The following is a 25,360-nucleotide window of genomic DNA, read 5'->3' on the forward strand; positions in this document are numbered from 1 at the left end:
GTGTCGGGGCAGACTTCCTTATTAATTCCAGTAGGAGCTCTTCCACGAGTGCTTGGACAACCAGGACCAGTGGGCCCTCAGCATCATCTCAAGCTGCCTTTCTAGAAGACCACATACCCAACAAAAGAAGACTGTTTTCTAGCAACAACAAGACCACTGTAAAGGCCCATTTAATTTTTCAGGCAGAATTTAGCTTGCGGTCCATTTAGAGCCATCTTAAAAGTGAGCTCGTGATGGTCTGAAATCATTAAAGGCTGCTGGCTGCCCTTTCCTCTAAAATTGGTGGTTTGCAATGCTCCCAATATATCCACGGCTCTGCAGAGGCGGAAACACAGCTCCAAGCATGGGCGCTCAGGGTACTTGAGGTGACCTACCTTGGCTTCAGAATCCAGGTTTGCAGGATCAGCTGGGATACTTAGTTCCACGGTTCGGGTTTCCACGGCAACTACTCCCACGGGTATTCCTCCTAGCCTGATAAAAAATGAGCCTCGTAAGAACCCAATGTATGTCTACGTTACAGCTAGTCATTTATTTTCCAATCCTACATCAAAACATTGATGGAGGGGGATGTGGAAACAAATACAGGGTCAGGGGGAAATCTGACTTTTCTGGGGGTAAAATGTTACTCTACAGATTTGGTAAAAATGGTAAATTTGGTAAATATGGAGGGAAACTGCATATTTACCAAATATGATTGGTAAATCATAACTGGTAACTGATTCTGCCCTCAGGATCACTCCTATTCTCCACCACAGGATAAATTCAAACCAAGGGTGGTACCAGGGGAGCCTCTGCATTTAGACTCAACAGCCTAGTACGTGTGTGAGATCTTGTACACACACACAAATGAACACACACACACCATCACTGTGGCTGCCAAGTGAAATTTCTCAGTTCACCCTACAGCATGTCTTTGGTGAAGATGAAGGGAAACAGTCTGAAAGGCAGTAGGAACCTGAAACTTCATTGCTGGAACAGACCTGTAGTTTTCTGTGGAGTATTGATAACGTGGTTCCTGGTAAGATCTGAGGGTACAGTAGGTCTTACCATTGGGCGTGTGGATGGGGAGTATGCAGGTGTGTTACGGGGATGATGAAAAACGTGTGCCAAGTGTAGGGAGGTGGTTGAACAAGCCCTTAACTTTCTCTTCCGTTGGAAAAGAGCAACGGGACAGGGTTAACCTTCAGAAGTCATCTTGGTTGAATAGGTGATCTATACTGGAAGGATAAATTTAATCTCCAAGCTCTGTTAATTTAAAAAACTGTTCAGGAGCTCAAAGCCTCTGCATCTGTACTCCATGATACCCTCCCACACTTGGTCCTCATAAAGATTTCCTAGTAAAAGTCAGGAGGAGATCGAGAAAGTGAGTGTGAACGAGCCTGCAAGGTACAGGGTGAGTCCTCACTCTGGAAAATGTGATTCAGTCTTTACCTTCTCAGCTGCATTCCTTGGGGTTGGGGCCAGAATGGGTTATAGTCTCTCATTCCCCACAGCATCTCCATAACAAACGTTTCCATGAAGGATGGTCTTTGGTTGTTATAGTGGCTACTGGAAATGGATCCTTGTCATCACAAGAGGCCTGACAGGGGCCTGAGGGGGACCACCCACCCCCTTGTCACTTGCCTGCACTGAATCAGAATCAAAAGCTCTCTAGACAATCAGACAACGAGCAGAAGGTACACAGGAGGGTTTAGAAATATTTCTGTTCACAATGATTAACAATCCAACTGGAAACTTGTAATTGCAAAAGCCACCCTAAATCGGTAACTTATAACTTATATATTAGGGCCCACGTGACCTAATAAAGAACATCTTTATCCGAGTATTACAGTTATTTATTGAACTTGAAAACAGCTCAGAACAACTTCTGTTTTCTATTATACTACATATAAATTTTATCAGGCTAGCACATGAAGATGCTGCATCTTGTTTTATAGTGTGTCCCTGGACAAGGTGCCATGGAATAATAAAAGACAATTTACAGCCAATAGCACACATATTCCAAACATACATACCAAAGATGAGTTTTGGCAGCACTTACAGTAACAATCCCAGAAGAATACATTTATATTTATTTCGCGAAGTGCCATTGCTTTTGAAAGAAGCTAGCTCCATTTGTGCTTTATACACTTGTGACCATGTGTATGTGTTTGGAGTAAGAAGCCCAGAACTCATCAGATGGAAAGAAAGAAAGAAGTCAGAGTGAGTGCCGCACTAAACAACGGCAGAGCTAACCAAAGCCAAGCTTGACTGAACTTGCTCACAGAACAGTCCTGTTCTTCCAATCATAAGTGTAAAGCATTATTCTCCTGTTTCCTATGGGAGGATCTTAAAGACCTTAACAAAGGTCTGGCTTTCTCGGTCATGTTTTTTAAGGATGGGAAAACTGAAGCAGAATGGATAAGAGACACAGTCTCAAAAAAGCTGCTTGTAGTGTCCTGTGAAGACTAACAAACCAGTAGGTCCTGAGTGGGGGGGCTCCTCCCCAGTGGGAGTTCTGCCAGGCACAAAGAATAACCCTCACTGGGACTCGGAAGCCTGCGGTGCGGCAGAAGCCTGGGAGGCCGGAGAAGATGGGAGCTGGTCCCTGGGAGTCTCGGTCCGGGCACACTCCAGGCTGAGTCTTACTCAGAGCCCCAGTGAAAGATCCCGCCTGGTGGGATTTGCCATCTGATGGCTCCTGGTCACTGGCAGCACAAGGCGTGCTGACCTGCTGGGCGGAGAGCACCACAAAGCCTAGAATTATTTTCGAGGCTGGAATCTAAATCTCAACCCAGTGTGGCATGTTTGAGAATCTTGGGCAGGTGCCACTTTTCACAAGGATAAGGAAACCTGATTGCCCCTGAGAGGAAGGTGAGCTCCAGACGTGGGTCCCCGGGGCGGCGAGTCTCCGAGGTGCAGAGCCAGATTAAGATCAGCCTCGGCGGTGCTCGTTACAGCGAGTCTGGCAGATTATTTCGAGCAGAGCTCGCTGTTGAGTGAAGCACTTCTTAGAGTGGGTATTAAAATTTAATAGAAACTTCAATTTCCCCCTTGAAAACTAGAGGTATCCCTGCAACCTATTCCAGCTTATTTGACCCACTCCTGTTTCAGGTAAATTTTTTTTCAATTCAAATCTGATGATAAGCCAGTACAGTGCATTTGTTACTTGAATAATCTCAATGCCATGAAGGAACTTCTTCCGGTTACACAGATCTTTTGGGTGGGTTACAGAGAGAAGTAGATGAGTCTGATTCACTGGCCATCTACTCCTGAAAGAAAATGGTCTTTGGGGGATAGAGTGGGGGTCACTGGTGAGCTATGGCTCTTGTGGTTGGGCTGTACAGCCCCAGAGAGCTTTTCTTTCGGTATTATGAAAAGGAAGTGTTGCCAAAACCAGACTTCAGATTAAACGCATCATTAGAGTGACACGTTAAATGACCACTGGGAACCAGTGCTCCAGTTATGCTGCCTTGGGCATGACTATAATCCAGTATGCTGAGAAAGTTTAGACAAAGAGAACGTTATTGGTAAAAAACCTATACAGCCCTTTCTTTTCTTGTTTTTAGTTGGGAGGAAAAAGAGCTTCTAAAACAAAAGAGCTCTTACCTGGCTCTGCCAACTGCCACAGTCTGTGCCCAGGGCTGCATGATCTCCGAGAAAGAGCCATAGTCAAAAAATCCACTCAACCACTGACCTTTCTGGGCTACAGAAGGGAAACAAAGAAAACAGAAAATTAAAACGGTCAATTCATTCAAAATACACTGGAATTGGCAAACTGGAGGTTGGATTTGGGGGGTTATTTGTTTTTAAACGTATTATAATAGATGGAAACATTAGGCCCCTGAATGTTCATCTGCCTTCAGACCTCCTCTCCTATTTCATTTGCTAGTCTGAATAAAAAGAATCATTTATCAGCAAAAGCATCATTTATTGTTAAACGATGGGGTTCAGCTAGCAGAGAGGGTTTGCGTCTTTTAAATAAATAACCTGGCTTTTTTCAAAACACCACAAACATTTGTCAAAAGGCAGCCAAGTCATTGAAGATGTTTTCAAGAAGTGTATTTCTATTTTAAAACTTAGCTTACAATTTTGTTTGATTCCAATGATTTTCTTTTAATGGAAAGCTGAAGACAGCCTAATGATCAGATGAGGATCCAAATTTGAGGAAAAGAAAAGGGACTCAGCTTCTCTGCTAGAAAAGCAACAAGATACATCCGCTTTATTTACTGCTCAGAAAGTATAATCTTACTACAAGAAAGGGCCATTCCTGTATACTCTTGATAGGAATCAAAAATATAATAGTTCAGATGAACACACTTTATGTCATTAACCTCCTTTGTGCATAGAATTTCCTTCACTGGCAAGACACATAAACTTTCAACATCTTAGTTTAAGATAACTTCTGTTCCACAGGTATCCGTGTTTGACCAAGGCCCCATAAAAGCTTCTGCAAATAACTGTTTCCCGGCTGCCCTCTCGGCTCATAGTTTCTCAGCAAGTCTTCTAATTTGAACATGGCCCTCCGCCCCCTAAAAACTCAAGCCCAAAACCAATTAAAAGTGGAGATCCGAGCAAGCTAACCTCTGCTGACTTAAACAGGATGGAGAGTGTTTTATCAAGACTCAACTTGTAATTACTGTGTTCTACATTCCTTGCCTCTATGGCCCCAGTGTAAAATGTGATCATCCATTTCAAAATTATCTCTCTATCATGAGCCCAAAGCCGATCGTTTAGATTCTGGTCTCGTGTTGGGCATCAGTTTGAAGAATATCACGGCACTATCTCCTCTAATAAATGACTTTAACTTTTCACCTAGGAGATATCTGCTTTAACTTATCACAGGGAATCATCTGCTTTCTTTAACGCTTCCACTAAATTAAAATCTGAAGTCACTCGATTTGGGAGCGAGTGTTAGCTGCACGAGAGACAGCAGGATGAATTACTAGGGAGTCGATGAAAAAATATTATCCAAAACCCAGAAAACTTAGTTTATCACAAATTCATTTTATTCTGTGGATCTCATTAATAATAGCCAGGATAATGCCCATCTACACACACACACACACACACACACACACACACACACACACACACACACACCCCTGTTCACCCCATGAAAGAGGGCTCAAATTTGGATAAAGGTTCTAAACCAAACTTCTAAGTACATCAGGATATTGAAATTCTAACTTTATATGCTTGGATCATTTGATGGTTCTTACTTCAATAGTAATGATTTGGAACCACAGAATTCATTTCAAAATGGAAATTGTTTTTCTTTCAAACCCCTCCTGTCTTATATGTTGACTGACAGAGGGGAGTCATTGGTGGGCTATGGCCATTGCAGGTGGGCTTTACTGGGCCTCCTCAAAGAAGAGCAGGTCATGCTCAATTCAGATGCAGAACTTAGAAGCCAGCTAACGCGGCATCCCGTAATTCCCAGGAGAACACTCGCTAAGTCTTGTTCTGAATTCTGCCAGAAAAGTCCAGTATTTTAAGGCTGACGGGTATCTTAGGTTCATAGTTCTTATTATAAATCTTGGTATAAAAATGAGAGGTAGGGAAAAAGATTACTATGGTGATTTTTCTGGTGATGTAAGAAAAAGTATTTAGTTTTATTAAGATGAACAAGAAAAGGCATTGAAGACAACAGGTAACATTTTAAATTAAAGTCAGCCCTCCTCTGGTGATTTTTTTACAGTATCTATAGTTAGGCTTCAGATTAAGCCCAACTCCTACGTATTAGCTGTGAGACCTTGCCCAAATCACTTAACTTCTCTGAGCCTGTAAATGGGCATCTCTTCTTATCTCTGAGAAGTAGTAAGTCCAAATAAGATAGTGTATATGGAAGTGCTTTACAGGCCCACGTGGCTTAGTGGGTGCCCACAAAGGTGTATTAAGTCTTCCTTATGAAGACTTCTTTCTCTTTCAACAAAATCACAATGACTCTTAAGTTTAAGGAATTATCTTCTGCATTCCATTCTTCTTTTAGATATAGCCTTTTTGGGAGGAAATAGTTGCAACAAACATGGAAAAAAGAACAAACACTTTCTCAAAAAGCCTGAAAAAAATAGATTCAAAATGTAGCAGGGGGGTTTGGGGCTTCACAAAAGAACTTCCCACTAAATAAGGTTTGTTAAAATCGCCAAATGGACAGACAAACAAGAATGTACATTTGCCTTACGTGGAGTTGCCTCTTTTTTCCCCTCTTTTTGTTTTTTAAGTTTGGTAAAATCAGCCCCAAGACAGAGGGATATATTAGATAAACATGGAGGGAGGGCTTGTTCTTACTCGATACAGTTATCACATTAAAAGTTCTGCACAGTCTCTTCATGAATAAATAATCTTACAAAGCAACCTTACATTAATAACTAAGGCACAGATCAATACTATTACCAAAATCACATGAGAAGAAGGGCACATGCAGGGTGGGTGCCCAGCAACAGCTTGCTGGGAAGAGTGTAGTCACACTCTATAGTGGAGGGTCTCAAAGACCTTTCCCAGAACTTAGCTGATCAATCTCTGTTTACAGAGACTAGATGGTCAAAGATTCTGGTCCTGTAATTCTATGACTTTATGGCTTGTATTTAACTGTTTTAAAATCTTTGAGCCCATTAAATAATAAGTGCTCTAATAACAGAAAAGAAATGTATTAATGACTCCAGTGCTTATGACTCAATGGCTGATTTCATTCATTTTTCATTTGTTCTTGAAGGATTTTCCACTTTTTTCTTCAGAGAGCTGTTTTTCAGATTTCCCTCATTTCCAGGTACTTCAGTGGCTTTGTTTTCTTTGTCATATACTATTGTGCAGGAATTGGTTAGTGATTGAAAGGAAGACTGGAAGTTTGAGGGCCAGGGTGCCACAGACCCTCAAATGTGTACATACTTGGGTGGGGACGGCCTGCCAGCATCCAGCGAGGATCATATGGAGTCTTTGTGGGAACAAACTCGATGACTCTATCTATAGGATCCTTGGAATTCAGGAGAGGAACTGAACTGTGTACACTCTGAAAGGAGATTGGGGGGGAAGAGCACAGCGGTCAGTGAACAACTCCAACTCAGCAACAATCGTTATGGACAAAGACAGCAGGGACCACATATGGAGTCACACCCGTTAGTCCCAATCATCAGCTAGAAGAACCCTAATCTCGAGCCAAGCCCTGAGGAACATGTACAGCTCTCAAGTCTCATGTAGGAGCCTGGCAGAAAGTAGGGCATTCTGACTCCTGGTTTCAGTGTGCCCAGGCTCTCCGACAAGCTCCCCAGAGGGGTGGATACCGATTACAAAGGGGAAGACCCACAATGAGGAAGAAGCCTTAATAAGCTGGGATCTGAGCCCAGATAGGACACGAAGGCTTCTGTGGCTGGAAATCATCAGAAAGGGGCCTAACCAATGAAATCCAAAGGCATTTTAAAGGTAGGAGGTAAAAGATGGCTTTAAGGAAAAAAAAGAAATCAACGGCTTCCAGAGAACATATCGTAAAAAAATCCCTCTACTATAAAACAGTCGCACACGCAGAGGCAGTGAACTCTGCTGCAAAGGCTGGGTGCTATGGGCTTCCTCGGTGCTGGAAGGAAGGGGGGAGGGCTTACCTTCGGCATGTAGGACAGCCAGTGCAGGACAGTGAACACCCCTTCAAAGTCATCACAGACAGTGCTGTGGGTCACCCCATTGTTATGCATGATCTGGATGCCCCCGAGCTGGTTATTGGAGGTGTATACTTCCCTTCCGAGGACCTAGAGAAATAAACAAGGGAAAAGACATCCGTCCAGACAGAGAGAAAGGCAAAGTCTATTTCGTAATTCCCACGAAAATGGATTCTTTTCTCCACAAGACAGAGTCCAGCCTCCGTGGGTTGTGCTGAGGGACTATCTGGACCTTTGTCCTAAAAAGAAAACTTGGAAAACACAAAAGGCTTTTAAACAATCACATATTCTGTTGCAATTTAAACACCAGCAAGCCTCTCTCTCTCTCTACTAGCTGCCACAGATGTGCATGGCATACTTGACTCTGAGCTGAAATCATGGCAGTGGTAAAGCTTGGACCCTGAGACACAGGCTACGTCATCGCCTGCAGGCCTGGCCGAGCTGCTGCCTGTAGGCACAGTAGAGGGAATGTGCCTGTCTTTTGACAACCTCAAGTGATGAGTCTCAGTTAAATAGAAACACTGTGAGGTTTGGATGCCTCATTTTTTAAGGGTTAATTTTCCCCTTTACATTGGATTTTTAAAGCAAAATCCTGAAGCAACTCATGACACATACATGAATGAACCCTTGAGCCGACAGTCCTCTTTGTGTGCTGGGTGCAGGGTAGTGATTTATACCCAAACCTGCCTCTCCTGCGTCCTTCCCTCCCAAGGTTCCAGGGAATTCAGGGCCTCAATTCCCTGGTGTATCCATCCCTAGAGGAGTTTAACCCTTGTGAGGTTGAAGGGCATCTGCAATTGGAAACCATAAAGTTTCCTTTAAAAAAGAAAAAAAAAGGAAGAAAAAATATTCTTCGACTTGGAAATTGTAGGGTTTCTTTTTCCCTTGAAGATTGGTTAATAATTTCTTTCAGGGAGGGAGGTTTTCTGACCCAGCAGATGGACGCTGGGCAGCCTGATCACTGACTACTGCAAACTTCTGAGTGTGTAGTAATTGCCAGTCATCTATGGTAGCCCTGGAGAGCTCTTAACGGTTGCAGAGCGCTTACTGTATTTTACCTTTTCTCTTCCCTTTCCTTCTTTAGAAAATAACCATAACACAAAATTTCTTCCTTACTTTTATTCATTTCCAGTCTCTGGGGAGAAGCGAATAAATGAAAGACCAGCAAATTCTACCTGTATATTCCCATCCTGCCCCTTCCTGTTAGGAGCTGGTTCCTCTGCATGCTGGGTCAGCCCCAACATCAAGACCTGCCAAAGGCTGAGGAAGGTGGTGGCCAAAGCAATGACCTCCATGTGACCCAGCTGGCCTTGGTTCCATTTAACTTCAGCTAGGAAGGATGGAAAACACTCTTCTGAAAGGAATATGGGAAGCAAAATGGCTCTCGGATTACTGCTTTCCTCGCCAAGGAAGCACAGAGAACAAGCCTTTGCAAGCAGCCCTGAGCTGAGTAACACAGCAGCAGCTCCTTCGAAGGAGCCCCCAGATCCAGGGAGGCCGTATCTGACCACTGGGTTCCCATCCGCCTCTCGGTCTGTCTTTCATCTCAGCCCAGGCGCTGTGGCTCTTTTCTCATTCTCCTGCTGTCTCTTTCCATTTGCCCTCTCCCTGACTGATACACTGATCTCTCGGTCACTCAGCTTTCTGCTCCACTGAGTCCATATTACTAATAACACCTCCGCTACGGCCAGTTTACCTCATGAAGGCAGGAGCACATCATTACAAAATAAACTCATAACTTTGACATTCTAGCAAATACTCGCCGTTTGTTATTTTTATGGCTTTAGTCTTTCTAACAGGCAGAGGGCATTACATACCTGTTTCATTTCTATCTTTAAATGTGTGCACAGGCACACTCGCACATGCATCAGGAAACAAAACAGAATGAAAAACCAACCCCAAACAAATGTCCAAAGCAGTCAGATGACGGGGGACCCTGGCGGAGGCAGAAACCCTGTCACTCAGGGAGGCCGCGCTCTGATCTGGCTCCGGTTTTATGGATGTCATAAACCTGATGGCCCACAACTGGTCCTTCTGGGACAGACGGCCTCTCTGCCAGAAGTCATTCAGTGTGATCAGCAGGATTTTTAATTATTAAAATAAAATCGGAAAGGGGGAAACGAAATAAAAAGGAGACACTGTGCTGACCCTGAATATCTGATACCCACAATCTATGACAGGAGCCCAGAACTCCTTACTGCCTAGAAGACAGAGCTGGGGCTATTTTCTGCTCAGAAACGCTATTTTCTTTCCCATGAAACACTGTCTCTAGTACTTGATAACGTCCAACCACTTAGAACCTCACACCTCTCCAAAATCAGCAATGAACCCATCGAGGACCAATTTCAGAAAAAGGGACTGAACCAGACCAAGAGCTGCTTAGCTGTTCAAATACACCTTCCTCGGATGTCTTTGCCCCTTCATTTCAAAGAGGAAGAGAGCCTCTAGAACTGGGCTACTCCTGGAGGCCCCCTCATCTCCCCATTCTACCCCATATTCTTACAAACTAATAGAAGACAGACTTGGAACGAGCAAGAGTTTAATAACTTGGCATGTCTTCCCTTTACAAGTGGAAACTCAGGCTCTGACGTGTTGGCATTGTTCTGAAAAGGTGGCAGTATTTATACATTTCTTCTCCTCTGGGTTCAGAAAGAAAACCAGGGCTTACCACAACGAAGAACATTACCCTGGGCTAAAGAAATGTTTGTCATGTAAGAGGATTCATTTAATTTGGGAATTAAAGATAAAAATTATAGGACAGACTAACAGAGTATCCGAAGAGCTCTCTCTGATCAGCCTTATCATATGAGGTAGGGGGTGAAGAGGGGAAGGACACACAAAAATGAAACCTGCTTCACTAACCACAAACAAATGCCAACAATCATAGCTACTTAACAATCAGCGAAGACAAAGCAGGAGCCTCCAGTTCATCTTCAATGACCATATGTTTGGAGCATGCACCAGCAGAATGAGGGCACACACAATAGCTCCTGATTTATAGGGGTCATTGCTGACTCAAGTGGTTTTAATGATTTTAGAATACCTCACAACAAAAGCTCCAACTGCAAAAGCAGAATCTGGGCGAGGACAAAATCCGTTCTGCCTAACTCTGAAATGATTGCGCTGGAACAGTTACACTAACCCTGATGAGCACTGAGGAAGGCAAAGTAAAGAACCCACTGTTTTATTCTTCAGTCTACTGCCCTACCAATCTTCTACAGAAAAACCTGGGGTAAAGAACCCTCATTAACATAATATTTTCATGAAGTGGGCAAGATTCATTCACCGATTTTTTTCCAACTTGGACATATGCATTCTTGTATAAGTCAAGTTGCTTGCCATGTTCCAGTTCCGAAATTATTCCTCTCACATTTTATACTGCATGATACAAACTTTTAGTTTATCTGCCCAACAAGCATCAATAACCACTTAAACACAGGAACCACTCAAACAGAGGTGACTCTGATGAGGCCCCACTTTGCTGCCCCCAGGTCTAAGTGGAGAGGCAGTGCCATGCAATACTAGGAACAGGCACCACCTCAGGTCCCCTGCTGTAGAGTGCCCACGCCGCAGGGCTGAGCCTGAAAGAGGATCTCCATTCACTCTCCATGTAAACTTCAGCCTCATCCAGCACTTACAGCTGGCAGACCTGGGAATTAAGAGCGCTGCATACAGCCAGTGATTAGCAGAACGCAAATGCTAAAGGCTCCACGAAAGATGCTACATAGCCTTTAGAAATTCTGAGATACACAGGAAGTACAAATGAATGCAGCTATACATACATACATGCAGAGGCCTTAGCCGCTGCTGCTGTTGCCCCTTATCTAGAGACACTGCAGACAGCTCAGGTTTTCCACAGCTGACAGGCAATGAAAACAGTCTAATAGACCGCCTGCTCTCGCCCTTAAATCCCTTTTTGGAGATCAAGATAAACACGTTCTTCCCTTCCCCAGTGCTCCAGACATTTGACTGAAGTGGCAGAGCACTGTGAGGTTTTGTGCAAATGAAATCACTGTGTAATACTGAATGAATGTAGTATTTACTTGTCAGGATGTTTGTCAGCACACAGGCACTGAGATTTCCAAGTTTCATAGATGTAACTTAGCTCAATTGTTTTTAAAAAATTGCTTTTGTCCTGATATATACATTATGTTGGAGACCTTTCGACTTATAAGCAAATATTTGCAATCATGTGCTGAAGATGTGAAAAATAATGATGCATATCGATGGAATAAAAAATGAATTCTGCTGCTTTCCTCCCTCTATCCAACCTTTCCCCCTTTAAACATTCCTGATGGGTCAGTTAAAGAAGCAGGGAGTACAAAAGTCCCCCCTGCATCTGAGAATTAGGCTACACAGGCTGAGTCCTTGCTGCGATACTCCATCTCATTACGATATTTCTATTCTCAAGAGGATCTGAGGAGGGGTTTTGTAAATTTCCTGAGCAACTGTCATCACTGGACTTCATCCATGATTCTAGATATTAAAGTCATTCTGGGGACCTGTCAGGTTATCAATAAAGGTTTGGCTAAGGCAGAAAGAGAGAGATGAGAAAGAATAAGTGGGAACACGGAAGAAGTATTAAAACGGGAACAAAAGAAAGGAGAAAGGATGAGAGAGGAAAAGGGAGGGGGGAGAAAAAAGAGGAAGGGGAAGAAAATATGCAATAGCTCATCTACTCATGCTGCTAACACCCTCCTCCTTGACCTGACAGGACTACATTTTTAAAAGCTGACAAGTAATTCAATCTCCAATTAACAATTTTAAGTGGTGCAGCACATATTACTGTGTAAATGTTTCTCCAGGAATATATCCAAGGGTGAATGGAACTAAATCTCTAGGGAGACAGGACCAGTGCCTATGAGACCAAGAATACTTGGGGGTTCCAAAACACAGTCTCTGAATACAAAGACTCAGGGTTACAAGTTCCTCTCCCCACTTTGTTGCCACTATTGTCACTGGCAAACCCTCCAGAGCTGGTTGGCAGCTGGAAGGCTAGGGTTGGGGACCGAGAAGGGGCACAGTAACACACTGCTGGCACAGAATGGGAAAGGCTCTGGTGTGAGCCACGGCTGGATTCAACACTGTCCACCGCAAGACCAAAAATCTCTCAATTAGCAGCAAAATTATAAAGTGATCAGGTTTGCTGATGGATAAACTGGAGTAAAGGGACGGAGCTACCAGTGGTAGAAAAGATATTTAGCCAAAGAGAAACTGAGGTGATACAGGCCAGAATTGACACTGGGAAGATCTCTGTTTACTGAGATGTAGGGAGAACAGAGGAATGAGTTAGACGGCAGAAGGATGGTAAGGATTTGAAGACAGACTGGTGAGGAACAGAGACGCATTTTTAATGTAACTGGGGTAGAGAAGAGCCACGTGACAGTTTACTTGTTAAATGTATGAGAACAGGCATAGGCTTCTGGAGTCAAAACTGATGTCAAACGAAATCACTCATCTCAGGGATCCATCAACTGCTCCTTTAGCTACAGACTTGAGCATACTGACAATAAATTACTTCCAAAAATAGAAAAAATTTTAAAGTGTGGTCTATTGAGGTATAATTCACATATAGTAAAATTGTCCATTTTTAGGTGTACATGAAATTTGCCATCACATAGGCATATAACCACCACCACAATCACCCCAAAAGTTTTCATCAGCCCCCAAAGTATTCTCATTCCCTTTGTAATCAATTCCCTTCTCCCACCTGACAACCACTGATCCTTGTGTCTCAACAATGTTGCCTTTTCTAGAACGTTATGAGTCTAGCTTCTTTCAGTCAGCGTAATGCATCTGAGATTTATTCATGCTGACGCAGGTGGCAGTAGTTCCTTTTTTACTGCACAGTACTATTCCATTTTATGGAAATAACACACCTTGTCCATCTCTTTGCCTGTTAGCAGACATTTGGGTGGTCTCCAGTTTTTGGCAACTATGAATAAAGCTGCTAGAGACATTCACGTACAGGCTTCTGTATGAATAGACATTTTCATTTCTGTTGAGTAAATACCTAGGAGTAGGATTGCTAGGTTATATGGTAAGTGGATAACTGACTCTATTTTTTTAAAAAAGCTCAACTTTTTCAAAGTGGCTGTACCATTTTGCATTCCCATCAATACACATGAGAGTTCTAGTTGTTTTGCATCCTTACCAACACTTAGTACTGTCTGCTCAGAATTTTTTATTTTAGTTTAGTGGTGTCTAATTGTGGTTTTAATTTGCATTTCCCTAATGACTAATGATAAATATCTTTTTGTGTGCTTATTTACCATCCTTATGCCTTTGGTGAAATGTCTGTTCAAATTTTTTACCCATTTAAAAAGTTACTGGGTTGTTTTCCTATTACTGAGTTGTGAGAACTATATATATGTGTGTATGTGTGTGTGTATACACATACACACACACACACACACACACACACATATTTTTTTTTTCCAGTCACCTCCAGTGGTTTTTCTGAATAGGATATTGGATGTGAGGTTGGTGGAAGGCAGATGGCTGTGTGACTGTCTGCCTGTGCCCACCAGTGGCGAGGCACAGTTTGGTGCCTGCTGGGATCTGGCTTCTTGGGGAGTAACACTGACCTTTCTTTCATCTTTGCAGCCTTTTTGTTTGTGTTTTCTCATTTACATCTGATGGGAAGCAATTTAATGTTTTCCCCTTAGAACACATGAAAAGCTTGTTATTGTCTTTTAGCCTAAATTTAAGCTCAATGAGAGCAGGAATCATCTTTGTACACCCATAGCATAAGAACAGAGCTTTACACACAACAGGCACACAATAAATGCAGGTGAACTGCCATAATTCTCACTGCTCTATCAAAACTCAGCTCTGGTTTGTATTTTCAGCAAGCTGAACTACTATAAGCAAATGAAGTCTTTCCTATTAGTGTTATAATGTGTAGCAGATTCTTTAAGCAAAATGAGTGGTTCAATTTTCCTCTCCTTTTAGTTTTCCCCAGTGTAGACACTGGGTTTTCCTTTCAAAATTCTTTACCTGGGCTAGAATTAAGCTAGTAACTCTATGTACTATAAAGTCATATTATACTAGGGTTGCTCTACTGAACCACATAAACCTGCTTTAGCTGTTGAGAAGACATTTTATCAGAGGGTTAGATAGAAAATGAAGATACCCAAAACTTGATTATATGTTCCAATGGTCTTGACTTCTCATATTTGCATCTTATGCTGTTGGATAAATTTGGGTGAGGGGCTTCCCTGGTGGCGCAGTGGTTGAGAGTCCGCCTGCCGATGCAGGGGACACGGGTTCGTACCCCGGTCCGGGAGGATCCCACATGCCATGGAGCGGCTGGGCCCGTGAGCCATGGCAGCTGAGCCTGCGCGTCCGGAGCCGGTGCTCTGCGACGGGAGAGGCCACAGCAGTGAGAGGCCCATGTATGACGACAACAACAACAACAAAAATTGGGTGAGTTCTTTTCCTTAATAAACACCGATTTCTCAATTTCTCTTATGTGCAAACTATTTTAAAGGGCTTAAATTCCAGACTCTGAGACATTTAAAAAACTAGGAACCAGTGAAGAATCAACCAGAAAAACCTGAAGCCTGGGCATGATAATCTACAGCTCAATCTAAACAGCTCTGAAAGCTTCTCCTTTCATAATTCAACACCCCTGACTGTGTACATCAGCTGATTAGACTGTGTGAAGATGGCCACTCTGAATGAGAGGGGACATAGCCAGATTTGGATCCATGCACAGGGGACATTCCCGAGAATGATGAACAGCCAGGAGTCAGGTTTCTAAACAGTCTCGTTTCCTGCGTCTTTATCATATTCACACAGCAGTCTGTGCACAGCCAGGGACCAGGTCTGTCTTCCCCCTGGAAGGCTGAAGTCCTTGCATTTCTAATCTACCAACGTGTGCAGTTCTTGCACTTTTAATTTATGAGCGTGTGGGGGGGACCTCTCTGACTTGGAAACATATTGGCTCGGTCTAATGCTTGGAGATTATTAAACTCAGAGCTATGCTCCACTATCAAGTCTACAGATCTTTTATTTAGAAGATATGGTGCTCTAAATGCACAAAGAGCTCCCTGTCACCTTCACATTAAAGCCCCTAGTGCCTGGTAAATGGAATTATATAGCTGTCATCTCCTTTCCCCAAAGTTTTAAGAGTACAATGGGCTCATTTTTTCACACTCCATCCCAGCTTCAGAACTAAGAGACCTACTTTGTATTGATTTAAGGTCTCAGAAATAAATAAACCTGCTTCACCGCTGTGATTCACAACAAATTCATGATACACTATTGCATGATATATTTCAAGCTCTGGCTCTGGCTCTCTTTTTCCTCTGGTGAGTGATGGGGGAGGTGGGAGGTAGTGGGGAGCTGTGAAGCTGACAGCTGGATGGTTATCGGAGATGGCTGCTGACTGCAAATCCAAGAACAGACACTGTTGGAGGAGTATGGGATTTTTTTTAACTGGGGGGCAGGGGTGAAAAGCTAATTTACTTGGGTTTCAGGCTGGGGTTGGGGGAGAAGAAAGGTTAAGGGGAGAGGAGAGGGAAAGATGGAATAGCAAAGCTTCAACTGAACACTAATTTGCAAAGACAGAGCTATGAACATGTGTAGAAAGAAAGGTGAAGAAAATCCAGCATAAGAAGGCGTAACATCTGACTGGAAGATGAAAACGTCAAGCTGCTCTGCTTAGGGAGCTGGCAGTCTGCAGGGGGCACTTAGCTTGAGTTCAGGGACAAGGTTTTATTAGAGGCAGAACGTGCAGAGACCCTACACGCCACAGAACCTGTGAAGTGGAGGCATCTCTTGATTCCAATACTCGGGAAGCATCCCAGTCCGGGAGGCTGGAATGGACCCTCTAGAGAGAGGGTAGAGATGTTATGGAGGTCCACACGTATGAAGTGAGCCAGAGACTGCTCCCTGAGCTGAGAGGGTAATAAGCTCTAGCATTTTACATTTGGTTTGTGTGCCCATAGAGCTTAAGATTACCTCAGTCTACAGCACTTTTATTGATTCCTGAAATAAGCACCACCAAACCATGAGTTTTAACCACTACCTAAATATGCAGCACTCAGAAAGACCTATCTTTCAATCATGTATTAGGATCCTGACTTTCGATACGGCAGGTGATGGGCAGGTCTAAAAGCCTTGCGTGATGCCACGTGGCAGTCTCCTAAGGTTCCATAGAGTACTACTTCACAGTGGTGAGTTTTAGCTGTTTCTCTAGTAATTACTAAGTATTTCATATTTTCAGCTGGCAAGAATGTTATTTATGAGTCCAATTTCTTTTCTATCTTTGAAGAGCATTTTCATCTTCACTACATTTGTTCTTGAGACAAGACCAGACTCTGAAAGCAAAAATACATGGGGAAGAGTTTGGTTCTGTTAAGTTCTACATAAGCCAGACCATCAAACCGGGAGTTGCTTTGTTAATTTTGAACTACTTTTTAAGAGGTATTAGTTTGTCTTACAGAGAAACAGCCTTTAGCCAAATATAAGGAAGAACTTTATACAGATGAAAGGGATTGGCTGAAAAAGTACGGAGCTCCCCTTCAGTTGAGTTTTTCAAGCATAACTGAATGACTATTTGGTAATGGAGTCACAGAGGAAATTCAAACAACAGTTGGGTGGTTGGACTTTTGAGGATTCTTCCACTCCCAATGATTATAATTCTATGGCCCCTTGGTGTCATCATGAATGATATCACCCCTTCCACCCACCATGGGGCATTTATTCTTCCATAATATGGATAAGAAACAAAAAAATTTTGAATTGCTATGCTTTACAACTCCTATTCCTAATCTTGCTAATATGTAATAATTTTACACATCACTGATATGTAATCTCACTAACATAAAATTCTCTCACATGGAGTCATTTTTTTGATCCCCCCCAACTCCTTCCCCCTCATCTATCCTAACACGGTTCCCTGGCTACAAATCAAGATACATCTTCATAGCATAACAGAATACTAGAAATTAAAGACAATTTAAGATTAAGAGAACCTCTGGCCTTCACCTTAAGGTGGGAAACGTATTTTACAAAGAGGAAATTGAGCCCCAAAGAGATTGGAGCCCAATGTTGCTTTACCTAGTAAATGGAAAGGAGAGGAATAATCAAAAGTTTTTCATTTGCTTTTTTTTTAAAAAATAATCTAAAGGCTTTGAAACTTCAAAAAGTTTGAGCACATTTACAATAGTTTGTCAAACATGCTAATTCCTGAGTCTCTATTTAATGCCCAGGCAGAGACTCTCAGCTTTGACTTGATGCTTGTGTGGGTCTCCCGTCCTGAGTCTCTAAGCCATCATGCCCACATGGGCTGTCTTAGAGAGTCAGAGGCAATGGAGCTCTGAACAGCAATTCTACCAGAGAGCCCAGGATCAGACTTCTGGTATATTACCTTGACCCACTAATGGAGTCCAAGATACCTGGTACAGCTTCCTACCAAACCCAAGGAACGTCAAACAAAAGACAAATAAAACAAGCCCCCAGACAGAGTCAGGTGTGCCCAGATTTTGTGTGTGCAGGGGGAAGGGCTTGAAAACTAAGGGGATGTGCCCACTGCAACCCTCTCTGAGAACTCGTTCATAATGCGAACGCGAGGCTTACTCAGGAAGCTCAAATGCCCTCTTTAGAAAGGAGAGCGATCCCATCTGGAGCTTCAGAGCACAGGGCCTGTCTATTGTGAAAATAGGTAGTTAGGGACTTTTAAAAATGCAAATTGCTGGATTGATCCTTAGAGTGATTATGGGCTATTGTATCAACAAGTCCTTGGGGACTCTTGCAGACAGATGAGTGACACATATACTACCCTATCAGGACTGAACATGGGGCCTCTCACATTAATGGCTTTCCAAAGTGTGTGATTGTCTTTGGATAACATCTATAGGGGAAGTCAATACACGAATGTACGCCACAGTGAGGACTGACATCTAACATTTTCTTAAAGGAATTTCTGCCTTCAAAGGGTCAGAAAATAGAGAGAATGTTGTGTTTGTATTTCCCTTCCAGGGCCTGGATAATGAGTTGCAATGAGAAAGACCTCTAACCGCATCACAGGAAAGACCACAACAGTGCCAGTGATTTACCAGTATTAACTCATATAATCCGCACAAGAGCCTGGTAGATAGGTACTATTATGATCCCTGTTTTACAATTAACACAATTGTGACCTGGAAGGGTTAAATGCACTGCCCAAGGTCACACAACTCACAGGTGGCAGAGCCTGTACTCAAACATTGGCCAGTCTTAACTATTCCACCTCTTTCAGTTATGTGACAGTTACAATGCTGCCTCACAAAAGAGCTAACGAACTGCCCCCTTGCTTTCTGGAGCCTCCGGGACTGACTCTCACGTTGAGCGAGTGTCACAGAGTCATGGGTGAGGAGGGAGGATGCATAATGCAGTCCCCTGGTGCTACAAGCTCCTGGGAGGAACTCTGATACTGTACCCAACAGAGTCACATTTCACATTGTACAGACACATAAAAATATGTATTTGGAGACTAAGGTCCAGAGAAAGACTGATACCAAGTCTCAAAAGCAAGATTAGCAGAATTAGCCCCCTACAGGCCTAACATATAGCCCTAGCCACACTCATCACATAATTGTTTTTTTCCTGGCAGATTCAGTGGAAATAGGGGCCAGCTCTCGCTAAGGGGAATGAGATTATTGGATTTTTTATTTTTTTTGCCTTAAACCAGAAGCTTTAAAATGCTTATCACAAGAAAATCATATATCACCTCTTGAATGAATCTATAATCTATCTATCAGGCCATGGGCACATGCCTTACCTCCATAGACAGTAACTGTCCAGAGGACAAGTCAAAAACTGCAATTCTGATTTCTTGGTATACAGAGAGAGCTTTCACCAAGCCTGGGGCAGTGGACTGAGAACTGGCAGGCTCTAGTCTACTTCCCTTATCATACTAGGTCCTCCCAGCCTACCCACCACCTGATGTTACAGTACACATATTACACAGAAACAGAGAAGGGGAGTGGAGGGGAGAGGAAGTGGGTCCGAAAGTCACTGCCAACGTCCAGTGGCACCTTGACTTAGGAGTTTATGACTCTACGAATTGTCACAGTCCCTCAAGGGACTATCTTTTCAGTTCCCCAAACACACAGATTGCTGCCTTTGCCAGGCCAGCATGACTCACTTTGAGCAGGTAGTCTGTCATGTCCATCAAGTCCGCCCTTACCACTCAGTGAGGCATTCTGAGGGATCTGCCCACCAACAGTCTACAGTTTGTAGAGCTGGGAACCTATGATCCACTACCTGGAGTGACATGAAAGAGCAGGCCCTTAGAAGCTTCTCTTCCTAATGTCACCACTCTCATGATGTTTGGACAAAAAATAAAATGACTGGACTACCTTCTCTTCTCAGGCCTTGTGGACACTAAGCCCAGGGGACTGAGCGCATCTTAAATGAAACTCGGGGATGTGGAAGTTCATGTTCTGCTGCTAGTTCTAGTCTTTGTCAGTGGAACTAGGTTACTTTACCTCTTGCTGTTTTTGTCTTTCCATCTGTAAAATGGCCCTGGTGCCGCCAGCCCACCCAGAAGGTAGCAAGGAACCATATAAATGTTCTTGATTTTAAGTTTCAAATAAAGTCATGCAGGCTGCCTCTAATCACCATCTCATTACCTTGAGTTCAAATGTCAACTCTGCTTCTGCAACACTTAAGGAAACCTGGATCCTGTATTTCTCCACACCTTTGTAATATTTTGAGTATTTTACAAATAACTGCAGGCAATGGAGAGCAAGACATTCAAGGAAAGAGCATACACAAATAATGAGATCACAAGGACAAGGGATCAAAAGACGCATATGCGGAGCACTTTCTGGTTTTGGAACAAAAGACAGAGTGGCAAAGGATGGGGCCCCGTAAATAAGATGTGTAGGTGAACGGTGAAATCACTGAAAGAGAAAAGCAGGAAACCGCCAGGATGGTTATATTTTATATGCAGGTGACCACTGTTGGCGACAAAAAGAAATCCTTTAAAAAGTAAGAGTCTTTGGAAGCAAGAGGTTAGAAGGTCTAAACTAATTAAAACCAGGTCGGCTAACGACAGGCCACATCACGTGAGCACTGAGATGGAGAGTAGCTATAAAAGCTTGATGCGTACATGCAGTGTATTAAGTTGGGAATACGTGTCTCTCCAGCTTCGTATCTATTAAAGGAACAAACAATTTACATGTGGCTGCATTACGGGAGTGTGATATGTGGAGTGACAAACCTTTCTCTTCACATCCAACTATGTTCAGTCAAAGCAGAGATGGGGTGGAGGGGGGTGAGGAGGGGAGGAGAAAAGCAGGGAGAAAGAAAGTTTTAAAAAAAATCTCTGCCTCAGCAAAAGTTTTCATTAAAATTTTAGACAAATGATCCCTGTGTCCTTCTCCCTTGCTGCCTGGGGCTCCATGCTATTTCTATGCAAATAACAACCTCGTGGTTTATATCTTATTATTTCCACCAGAGCTGCAGTGAGACATGACCTGAGACGTGTAAGAGGTGGGTGGGGGGCTGGGGGTGGAGTTAGAGAGGAGAGAGAGAGAGAGAGAGAGAGAGAGAGAGAGAGGAAGAAGGGAGAGACAGAGAGAGAGAGAGAGAAAGATGAAGTGGGTGTTCACTCAAGTGTGAACAAATATTGTCAGGAGTGAGCGTCAAGAACAAAAAAGAACTGCAGGGATAACGTGTTTATTTCAGTCCCCCCACCCGCCCTTGCAAACCGGCACCTTTTAAAATTCATTGGGCATCAGGCGATCATGCACAATCCATCTGCTTTCACTTTATCATTTGCATTTCATGCCTCCTGGCTTTTGATGTGCTGATACTTTGATGCAGTCAGGAGACACGCATTATCATTATTTCAATTTTCAAAGGGGTCAACGGGATCGGCACTTGCACACACAGATTTTTTTTTCCCCCTACAACCTCTGCACAACCACCTCCCTTCTTATTCTTCACCCTAATGTTTAACGTAAAGGATGAAGACTCAAAAAGGTAGGGGTCAAATGTTTACAGTCTAAAAGCTCGCATACACCGCCTACATTCCCGCTTTACACAGGTACACGCGTACGACAAGCTAGATGGTCAGGGCTTGTGGAGTCTCTACAGGGTTTCGGACACACACAAAGACTCTCACACATGGAGACTCAGGGAGGCACACAGACAGAGAAAGAGGGATCTAGACGCAAGATACAGACACAAAGAGAAAGAGACCAGCACTCACACAGGAAGAGGCATGCACTCAAAGTGACCTGGACACACGCCCAGAGGATGCGAGACAGAGATTCCTATAGGAAGAAAAGGCAGATGTGCAAAGAGACACCAGTGCAGACAAAGGCAGGACGTGCACAAGGAGGGAGGCAGAAGAGGCAGTCTGAGCGTGTGGCTCCTTTCTAGTTTCCTTTCTCGTACCTGAGAGGCAAAGGGGCAGACAGGACATTCTTAATCAGTTTGCATGAAATCGGGGGTCTTCCAGCACCACGGCTGCACATAAGAGGCAGTGACATGAAGACGGTGAAGCGGGCAGAGCAGGGTTAAGTAACCCCTATAACCGATCACTCCCTTCAGCTACAAATGATCGCAGCCTTCTGGAAATGAGCATTGTGGGGTAAGTTACAGCTACAGCTTTACTGTCTTTTCCCTACAACTAGACTTCTTTAACAAGGAGCCCTGCAGGCTAGGAGGAAGATGAATATAATGAGGAAGATGAATATAATGAATTTGATCACAACAATTCAACCGGGTTTTAAGAAAAAAATCCCTAATGCTTTCTTTGTGGCAGGATTGAAATTCAACTAGCAAGTTTTTAGGAAAAACAAACAAACAAATAAAAACCCCAGCAGCAGCGACAACAACACACCACCACCACCTTTGCTTTTCAGAATATTCTTTGGATATCAGGGAGAAAATTAAAAACTCAATGTAACAAGATACTTTTCAGAAATCAGCTCTTTGTTCAGGTACGGGAACATTATGGAAATGCAGGTGTCTTCTTTAAATTCTATCCTCACAGATAATGGTATCTACAATTCTCTTCAGCATTCCTCAATATCTCATCCTAAGAAGGTATCCAAAAGAACAACTTAAAAATAAAGTAAGTTTCTCCCGCAGCAATAATCTCCCTCAGTAGAGGCAGTTCACAATCTTTATTTCCAGGCTACTCTCCAAAAAGAGAGCAGGACATCCAAGTTTGCCTTTGTTAGCACTGCTCTGCCTTTCCTTGGAGAGAAAGGCAAGCCCAGAGAAGGACATGAAGTTTATACGAATGCAGAGAGCAAACTTATCACATCACACCATTCTCATTTCTGACATCCCCAAAAGCTAATTGGACTGATGGCAGTGTCAACTTATTCCAAATGTGAATGATAGGATAGGACACTTAATTCCCATCCTTCCACTTGAAAGCCAAGGCTTCATAAACAGTTCGCGTGAGTCTAGTAAACAACTTAGCATGCATATAGCTCCACAAGCACAATCACCAAACCGTGTAAGGGAGAAGGAAACTGAGACTGTAACGTGAGCCGACGCTTTGCGCCAACTGCTAGCTGCTTTTACCTACGTTTTCTCATTTGACGTCCACAGCATCATTTAGAGGTGGAAATTATCATCCCCCTCTGACAGAAAAGAAAGCTGAGGAGTTGAGGGGTTATACGAGTTGTACGAGGTCAGTCAGCCAGCCAGCCAGCCAGCCTCAGACAATTACATATTCCTGGCTCTGGAGAGAAAATAATTTTCCTATGCCTGCAAAGAAGTCAGAACTGTACTGTCGGGGACTTCCTGGGCGCAGTGGTTAAGAATCCGCCTGCCAATGCAGGGGACACGGGTTCGAGCCCTGGTCCGGGAAGATCCCACATGCCGCGGGGCAACTAAGCCTGCGTGCCGCAACTACTGAAGTCTGCATGCCTAGAGCCCATGCTCTGCAACGAGAGAAGCCACCGCAATGAGAAGGCTGTGCACCGCAACGAAGAGTAGCCCCTGCCCACTGCAACTAGAGAAAGCCCGCTCGTAGCAACGAAGACCCAATGTAGCCTAAATTAATTAATTAATCAAAAAAAAATAAAAAAGAACGACACTGCCCTTTGTATATTCAGGTATTCTTAGATAGTTTTCACTCTTGCAAGCTGTGACCTCACTATCCATTTTTTTTCCCTCTCTGGAAAAGCCACTATGAGCTTGGATTGAAAAGGCACAAGCAGGGCTTCCCTGGTGGTGCAGTGGTTAAGAATCCACCTGCCAATGTAGGGGACACACGTTTGAGCCCTGGTCTGGGAAGATCCCACATGCCGCGGAGCAACTAGGCCCGTGAGCCACAACTACTGAGCCTGCGCGTCTGGAGCCTGTGCTCCGCAACGGGAGAGGCCCACGCACCGTGATGAAGAGTGGCCTCCACTCACCGCAACTGGAGAAAGCCCTCGCACAGAAACGAAGACCCAACGCAGCCAAAAAAAAAAAAAAAGTTGAACCTTCTTTTAAAAAAAAAGGCACAAGCTTTTCTTTTGAAGGGAAAATAAATCTCCATGTCATACTCTTTCTCAACAATCCATCCATGCATCCATCCACCCATCTTTCCACTCAATAATTACCAAGTACTTCCTTATGTACAAGGGACCATCATATGTGCTCCTTTTCAGAGGTGCTTTCACAAATTTCTCAAAACATTAAAACTTGATACCCTCAACATGTTCAGGGGATGTTTCAGAGGTAGCTCCACGTCTGGGAATAGATCTCACATCCCTCGCTCACAGATGAGAAGGGAGGGAGGGCAGAACAGAAGCACTCAATTAATTCTGTCTTTCTAGAAGGACATCAGCATGTAAACTCCTCACAGCAGGAGTTTTATCTGGTTTGTTTATTACATAGCAGGGCTTGGAATAGGGCCTGGCACACATAGTAGGTACTCCAAACACTCATTTTGTTGAATGAATGAATGAATAGGCAGGGAAGATGGAGGGAGAGGGGAAGAGATAGACTGAGGAAGCCTTCCCCCAATCAGGATCTAGAACTAGGAATTCACAATAATCCTCCAAAAGCTTCACATACTTCTCCCAAACCCTAGAAACTTACTTTGTTGAGGGCCCCAGCTCCTGTCAGAATTAAGTGAGAATTTTCAACCTGGATGGTTCTCTGTCCCAGTCGGACAAGGTAAGCCCCAATCCCAATGGCCCGGCATGTAACCTTAAAAAAGAATAAATTCGACATGTCACATATTTATGTTCCCTCCCTAGCTATAATAACTAAGGCACAGATATGTAAAATCCACATTAACAGGAAAAAAATATTGCTTTTTTAGGAAATCTGTTTGATTAATAACAATACAAAACCACAATTTCCTGGTTAAAGCAAAGAAGGTACAGAATTCATTCAATGATTCAAGTAACAGACAGTTAAAGGATCATACGCCCTTTACTTCTCTTACACTTTTGTTTATTTCACGGATGTTTGGCATCTACACTAGAGGTATGAACAAGGAAAACAGTAAGAGGAGAAGAGATTTCAGCTGTTAATACTCTGGTAGAATATTTAGAAAAATGAGAAGTTAAGCTAAAGGCTAACATGAGGTGCTAGGTTTAGCTGGGAAATTCAATTATTTACATTATCCTGCCTTCCTACTTTCGTGCACAATTAAAATCAAATTGTAGATATACAGTTTTTAAGAAATGCTCCCATTTGGGACTAAGTAGTGGGGATGGGAGCAAAGACAAATCCTAGTCAGCTCTTCAAACATCTCATGCTCTGGCAAGATTTAC

The 25,360-nt window shown here is 43.3% G+C and overlaps 1 protein-coding gene across 11 annotated transcripts in view; it reads right to left on the minus strand.

Moving 5' to 3' along the window:
• The window catches only part of ACACA (acetyl-CoA carboxylase alpha), a 239,721-nt gene that overhangs the window by 40,287 nt on the left and 174,074 nt on the right, over positions 1-25,360 (minus strand). For all 11 annotated transcript variants that reach the window (XM_027087339.1, XM_027087346.1, XM_027087341.1 and 8 more), the window contains 5 exons: positions 24,678-24,788; positions 7,575-7,718; positions 6,868-6,988; positions 3,589-3,685; positions 375-471 (listed from right to left, as the gene is read on the minus strand). In XM_027087339.1, the coding sequence (XP_026943140.1) occupies positions 375-471; positions 3,589-3,685; positions 6,868-6,988; positions 7,575-7,718; positions 24,678-24,788 (570 nt within the window). The remainder of the gene's footprint in view (positions 1-374; positions 472-3,588; positions 3,686-6,867; positions 6,989-7,574; positions 7,719-24,677; positions 24,789-25,360) is intronic.

The sequence above is a fragment of the Aethalodelphis obliquidens genome, unplaced genomic scaffold (assembly GCF_003676395.1).
Source record: "Aethalodelphis obliquidens isolate GAN/ISIS:26980383/991018 unplaced genomic scaffold, ASM367639v1 scaffold58, whole genome shotgun sequence".
Classification (NCBI taxonomy): domain Eukaryota; kingdom Metazoa; phylum Chordata; class Mammalia; order Artiodactyla; family Delphinidae; genus Aethalodelphis; species Aethalodelphis obliquidens.